General features: G+C 43.2%; 1 protein-coding gene across 2 annotated transcripts in view; it reads right to left on the reverse strand.

The window, feature by feature from the left end:
* UNC13B (unc-13 homolog B) overlaps positions 1–5,038 on the reverse strand; it is a gene marked incomplete at its 5' end in the record, with an annotated part of 220,009 nt that extends 214,971 nt beyond the window's left edge. For both annotated transcript variants that reach the window (XM_082655905.1, XM_082655904.1), the window contains one exon: positions 4,813–5,038. In XM_082655905.1, coding sequence (XP_082512031.1) covers positions 4,813–4,834 — 22 coding nt within the window. The remainder of the gene's footprint in view (positions 1–4,812) is intronic.
* Between the last annotated feature and the right edge of the window lie 2,309 nt (positions 5,039–7,347).

Here is a 7,347-nt window from a genome sequence, read left to right on the forward strand (position 1 = left end):
ACTGTAAGCTGGGAAATGAAGAATACATTTTTGATAAGCGGAAAACACAAAAAGACTATTTCAGAGAGTATAAATGTGGAACACTGCCAAGGCAGGAATGAACAAAGTTAGTGCTAATAAGGATAGGCAAGAACATAGGACCAAAAGGAGGGCTGGAGTCAGACTATTGAGAGCCCTTAACCTGCAGGGAATAGGCATGATTAAAGAGTTAGACCAAGAAATTGACTTCTTGATTGAGATATTTGGAGATGATTAAATCAATACCAGTTTGCCAAATTCTACATCAGGTTAAATACTGTTTGAAATTTTTTTCTAAATTGAGGTATAATTTACAATGTTGTGTTAGTTACAAGAGTACAGCAAAGTGATTCAGTTATAATATATATGTATTCTTTTTCAGATCTCTTTTCCATTATAGGTTATTATGAGATATTGAGTATACTTTCCCATGCTATACAATAGGTCCTTGTTGTTTATTTATTTTATGTATAGTAGTGTGTATATGTTAATCCCAAACTCCTAATTTATCTCTCTCCCCCAATCCCCTTTGGTAACCACAAATTGTTTTCTATGTCTGTGAGTCTATCTGTTTTGTAAGTTCATTTGTATCATTTTTTTAGATTCCACAAATAAGTGATATCATATAGTATTTGTCTTTCTCTGTCTGATATACTTCACTTAATATGATAATCTCTAGGTCCATCTATGCTGCAAATGACATTATTTCATTCTTTTTTATGGCTGAGTAATATTCCATACTCTGTATGTGTGTGTGTGTGTGTGTGTGTGTGTGTGTGTGTGTACATATATATCTCACATCTTCTTTATCCATTCATCTGTCGATGGACATTTAGGTTGCTTCCATGTCTTGATGATTGTAAATAGTGCTGCTATAAACACTGGGGTGCATGTATCTTTTTGAATTAGAGTTTCCTCCAGACATACGCCCAGGAGTGGGATTGCAGGATCATATGGTAACTCTATATTTAGTTTTTTAAGGAACCTCCATACTGTTTTCCACAGTGGCTGCACCAATTTACATTTCCACCAACAATGTAGGAGAGTTTCCTTTTCTCCACACCTTTTCCAGCATTTATTGTTTGTGGACCTTTTAATGATGGCCATTCTGACTAGTGGGAGGTGATACATCACTGCGGGTTTTTTGTGGGTTTTTTTGATTGATTGATTTCTATTTTTGGCTGTGTTGGGTCTTTGTTGCTGCATGTGGGCTTCTCTCTAGTTGTGGCGAGCGGGCTTCTCATTGCGGTGGCTCCTCTTGTTGCAGAGCACGGGCTCTAGGCATGCGGGCCTCAGTAGTTGTGCCTCGATGACTCTAGGCATGCGGGCCTCAGTAGTTGTGCCTTGTAGCTCACGGGCTTAGTTGCTCCACGGCATGTGGGATCTTCCCGGATCAGGGCTCGAACCCGTGTCCCCTGCATTGGCAGGTGGATTCTCAACCACTGTGCCACCAGGGAAGCCCTATCACTGCAGTTTTGATTTGCATTTCTCTGATAATTAGCAATGTTAAACATCTTTTCATGTGCCTATTGTCCACCTGTATGGCTTCTTTGGAGAAATATCTGTTTAGGTCTTCTGCCCATTTTTTGATTGGGTTGTTTATTTTTTGTTATTGAGTTGTATGAGCTGTTTGTATATTTTTGAAATTAAGGTATTGTCAGTCACATCGTTTGCAAATATTTTCTCCCATTCTGTGGGTTTTCTTTTCATTTTGTTTATGGTTTCCTTTGCTGTGCAAAAGCTTTTAAGTTTCATTAGGTCCCATTTGTTTACTTTTATTTCCATTACTCTAGATAAAAATATTGCTGCAATTTATGTCAAAAAGTCTTCTGCCTATGTTTTCCTCTAAGAGTTTTATAATATCCGGTCTTATATTTAGGTCTTTAATCCATTTTGAGTTTATTTTTCTATACGGGTTAAAGAATGTTCGAATTTCATTCTTTTACATGTAGCTGTCCAATTTTCCCAGCACCACTTATTGAAGAGACTGTCTTTTCTCCATTGTATAGTTTTGCCTCCTTTGTTGTAGATTAATTGACCATAGGTGTGTGAGCTTATTTCTGGGCTTTCTATCCTGTTCCATTGATCTATATGTCTGTTTTTGTGCCAGTACCATACTGCTTTGTTTACTGTAGCTTTGTAGTATAGTCTGAAGTCAGGGAGCATGATTCCTCCAGCTCTGTTCTTCTTTCTCAAAATTGTTTTGGATATTTGGGGTCTTTTCTGTCTCCATACAAATTTTAAGGTTTTTTTGTTCTAGTTCTGTGACAACTGCCATTGGTAATTTGATAGGGATTGCACTGAACCTGTAGATTGCCTTGGGTAGTATGGTCAATTTAAGAATATTGATTCTTCCAATCTAAGAACACAGTATGTCTTTGACTACATGGAAAAAGTTTCTAATTCAATTCTACTCCAAGATGAACTGAAATTGAGTTGTTATATCATTACACAGGTTTCTTTCTGAATATGAACAACATTCCTAACTGCCAAAATATAATACAAGGAATGTCACTTTTAAAAGATTTATTTTTCAGGGCTTCCCTGGTGGTGCAGTGGTTGAGAATCTGCCTGCCAATGCAGGGGACACGGGTTCGAGCCTTGGTCTGGGAAGATCCCACATGCTGCGGGGCAACTAGGCCTGTGAGCCACAACTACTGAGCCTGCGCGTCTGGAGCCTGTGCTCCGCAACAAGAGAGGCCGCGATAGTGAGAGGCCCGCGCACCGCGATGAAGAGTGGCCCCCACTTGCCACAACTAGAGATAGCCCTCGCACAGAAACGAAGACCCAACACAGCCAAAAATAAATTAAATAAATAAATAAATATTTTTTTAAAAAAAGATTTATTTTTCAGCTCGGTGCTTTGTGATGACCTAGACGGGTAGGATAGGGAGGAAGGGAGGGAGGCTCTAGAGGGAGGGGATATGGGGACATATGTATGCATATGGATGATTCACTTTCTTGTACAACAGAAACTAATACAGTACTGTGAAGCAATTATACTCCAATAAAGATCTATTAAAAATAATAATAATAAATAACAAAAATATTTTAAAAATAAAAAGATTTATTTTGATCCATTTCTGTAAGTTTCTCCAGCATGAATACCTTGCCATTTAATATGACTACTTCTGTACAAGGTAGCCACTTGTTTCCATAATTAATAATCTTCAGGATCTACATTCAAAAGACAATGACCTGCTGGTCTCCAATCCTCCAGGTTCAAAAGGAGAAATAGGACTAATGTAACATTAAAGAGAAAGAGTTTAGCTAGCTAACAGAATTTCTAGAAAATGAAAGCTTCCTGATATGAGAACAAATGAAAACAGCAGCAGCTCCTTCTCTAAAGTTTAAATTCAATTAAATAGGAATTTCTGGTTCAATAATGCTCCTGCCTGAAGAATCTTTCATAAGGGCTAGTTCTGTAATACAGTGTGGCAGCAGAGATTTAAACTGTCCAATAGACATTGCAAAACCCAACCTCTCCCAAATCCTGCTACTCAACAGCAGGAATCTAAAGGAAAAAATAGATTCCCAGCTGCTGAGAGAAAATGTCTTACTAAAATCAAAGCAAAATTCTCATTAATGAAAAATCAACCATGAAAGAAGAAAATTTCTGTGTGTCTCATAATCCCTGGAAAGAGCCAAATCCATTCTGGGTTAAAGCAGATTTAACAACAGTGGAAGAGAAGAGAGGAAATCAGTTCCATTTGCCAGAAGCTGGGGGAAACGCTTAACAGAGATCACAACAATGCTTCTAATCCATAGAGCCAAAAGAAACATGAACTCTATCCAGTAAAAGGTGCCAGGAAAAGGTTCCTGTGGATAAATTCTCTCACTCACAACGAAGCCACCTTATTCCACCTAGCTCAACACAGATGTGATAGGCTGTAACTTGAATTTCCCAAGATCAAATTCAATGGGTAATCCAAACCCTGCTTTTTCTGATCAGATAATCTCTAAAATCACAGTCCCTGCATTCATTCAAAACCAGCATTGAGCTTCTACCACGTCAGGCACCCGGAATACAAAAACCATTAAGAAACAGTCTCTACCCTCATGGAGCTTAGTCCATGCACCTTGCCTCATCTTAAATCCCAAAGCTCTTGCCTTAAATATTTCCTTAGGTGGGTCAGTGGAAAGGCAATAAAGGACTTCACCTTTAGTTACTGTGATAGAAGTAAATAGATAAATCATACTTCTTATGCTCTGCTCCAAAAGGAGAGAAGCCGACACACCTTTCCAAGTCGAATATGAGCACATTCTTAGCCTAGAACCCACAGAAGGAGCAGGGGACAAAGACAAGCAATAAAGGGGTGCAAGCCAAGAAATACGCTGAAAGAAGGGATGTGACAGGTGTACCACTACACGTTCAAAGCGTGATTAAAAAGAACCTGCTACTAAGCCGACTGAGGTTTTACCGTGCAGGGAGGAGGAAGAAAAGAATAGGGGGCTGCCCGCTATGAACAGACACCAACTATCCGCGGTCCCTAGCTCGTTCACTCTCGCTAGAGGAGAGCGCCAGACACTGTTTAATAGGATCTGGGCCTGCCAGCCAACAACACTGTCACATGGACACCGGAACGGAGAGCTAAGAGTCCCTCATAGGAGCGCGAGGAAAAACAAGAGAGAATGGAAAGAACTCTTTAAATGTTCAAAAATGAGTTAACATAATGGTTCCCCGAAGCACGGATGGGACGTAAAGTTTGGAAAAGGTGGTAACCCGACGCCCACTGGAAGCCCGTGGAGACCCCAGGGAGACGTCCGCCCTTGCACCCCAGTCCGCGCACTCACCGCGCACACAGAGCAGCGACATGGCCGAGGCGCCGGCGAGCCTCCGCCGCGTCCCAGCCCCGCAGCTGCGCCGGGCCGCTCCCTCTTTCCTCTCAGCAGGTGCAGCAGCTGTTCCCGCTATCGACCCCACGGGTCTCGCCGCTCCTCATGGTCCCCTTCGCAGGCAGCCTCCCGCCGCTCCCTCGGACCCGCTCCAATTTTCACCGTCTGAGCGGGCTCCCGATAGTGGTGAGTACCGGCCGGCAGGCGGGAGACTGGGCGCGGCACCGCGGCGCCATCGCTGAGAGGAAAGAGCGACCGGGACACCCTCCCCTCACTCCAGCCGGGATCCGGGAGAGCGCCGGGACAGAGCCAACCCGTTGCGCCCCGCCTCCCAGCCAATCAACTCACGCCCAGTCCGCCGACCCCGCCCCCTCACGGGCACGTAGGAGGTGGGGTCCCCTTCCGCTTTTCTTAGTGAAAGAATGAAGGCGGCTCCGCACACTTACTAGGCTTGCTGCAGAGAGGGGCGGGCTTCCCCCTCACCTGCGTGGGGCGGGAATTGAAGCCTTCTGCCCCTCTCACGTGGGCGGGGCTTCCACCCAAGAACAGATTCTTTTCATTGAGAATATCTATCGGACTTCCTTCTGAGTCTATCCCTTGCAGCTTACTGTAACAATTTAAAAAGATCGTACCACACTTTGCTGTACACCTGAAACTAACATAATATTGTAAATCAACTATACTTCAATTTTAAAAAATGGACTTTAACAAGAAAGAAAAGCTTTTGTAACTTTGTATGGTGATGGATGGTAACTACACTTATTGTGGTGATCAGTTTGCAGTGTATACAAATATCAAATCATTATGTTGTACACCTGAAACTAATATAATGTTATATGTCAACTATACCTCAATAAAGAAGGGGGCTACTGTGCTTCCCTAGTGGCGCAGTGGTTAAGGATCCGCCTGCTAATGTAGGGGACACGGGTTCGAGCCCTGATCCGGGAAGATCACACATGCCGCGGAGCAACTAAGCCCGTGCACCGCAACTACTGAGCCTGCACTCTAGAGACCCGGAGCCACAACTACGGAGCCCACGTGCCACAGCTACTGAAGGCTGCACACCTAGAGCCCACGCACCACAAGGAAGAGTAGCCCCAGCTCTCTGCAGCTAGAGAAAGCCCGCGTGCAGCAACGAAGACCCAAAGCAGCCAAAAAAAATAATAATAAATAAATAAATAATTTTAGAAGAATGGGCTATAGTTAATTTTTAAATAATAATAATAAACTTTAAACAAATGTCTCACCCTCCTTAAAAAAAAAAGAAGACGACAGCCTAAAGGAAGATGTCTGGAGACCTCAGTTCTCATCTAGACCTGTTTTCATGGTCTCCATTGTATTTCCAATGTCTGTATATAGTATATAGTGCCTAGTGTATAGTAATCAGTCCGTAAATGTTGTTTTTTTGGTTTGTTTGTTTGTTTGTTTTTGCGGTACGCAGGCCTCTCACTGCTGTGGCCTCTCCCATTGCGGAGCACAGGCTCCGGATGCACAGGCTCAGCGGCCATGGCTCACGGGCCCAGCCACTCTGCGGCATGTGGGATCCTCCCAGACCAGGGCACGAACCCGTGTCCCCTGAATCGGCAGGCGGACTCTCAACCACTGCACCACCAGGGAAGCCCCGTAAATGTTTATTTAATGAAGGATGGAGAGAAGATAGTCATTTTAAACTGAGGACTTCTGGCAGGATGATGTACATACATGCGAGGAAGTGAAAAAGACCAGAGCAGAAAACAGGAATGCACATAATATCATGTACAGATCCAACATCTCATCCACCCCAAATTTTGGATTTAATTGGTTTGTGGTAGAGCTCAGGCATCCTACCTTTTAAAAGCTCCCCAGATTATTCTGTGATGCCGGAGTTGAGCACCATTAGACTGGGTACTTTCTAAGTCCACATTAGATCAGCTCAAGTTTCCGTGTTTGTAAGCCCTTGGCCCAGTTGGATTCTGCCTGTCAGACCCAGGGAGGGTCTATATTAACGTAACACCGTCTTTGCCCTCCAAAAACAAGCCTAGTTAGCATATGACTCCTCTCACTGGAATATAGCATTTGGCGAGAGTGACACTCCAAATGATATAAGTAGGAACCTGGAGAAGGAAAGAAGACTTGGCCTATGCAGTGTTTGTCCAAATTTGGAGAAATACCCTGAGAAAGATTTTGAGCAGGGCAGCTGAGCCAGGCTAGTTAACAAAGATGCCTGACCCTAAAAACATTGGGCATTCTCTGGGTTGCTGGAGGTTGAAATATCTAGCTATTTAGCCCAGCTGTCCTAACCTCAAGAGCAAGGGACTAAAAAGGTGTTAAACTTCTGCATTCTGGAACTAAGAATGGAGACAACAAAAAACAAACCTCTTATGGAACCAGGGATTCTCCTAGGGGATGCAGAGGCCATCCAAGAAAGGATGGAAAGTCAACCTCACTTGGAAACAGTATAGAGTAGTGGGAAACAACCTAATAAAATTGTGAAGAGCGTGAACTTTGAAACCA

This window comes from Grampus griseus (genome assembly GCF_964374135.1).
Source record: "Grampus griseus genome assembly, chromosome: 6".
NCBI classification, from domain to species: domain Eukaryota; kingdom Metazoa; phylum Chordata; class Mammalia; order Artiodactyla; family Delphinidae; genus Grampus; species Grampus griseus.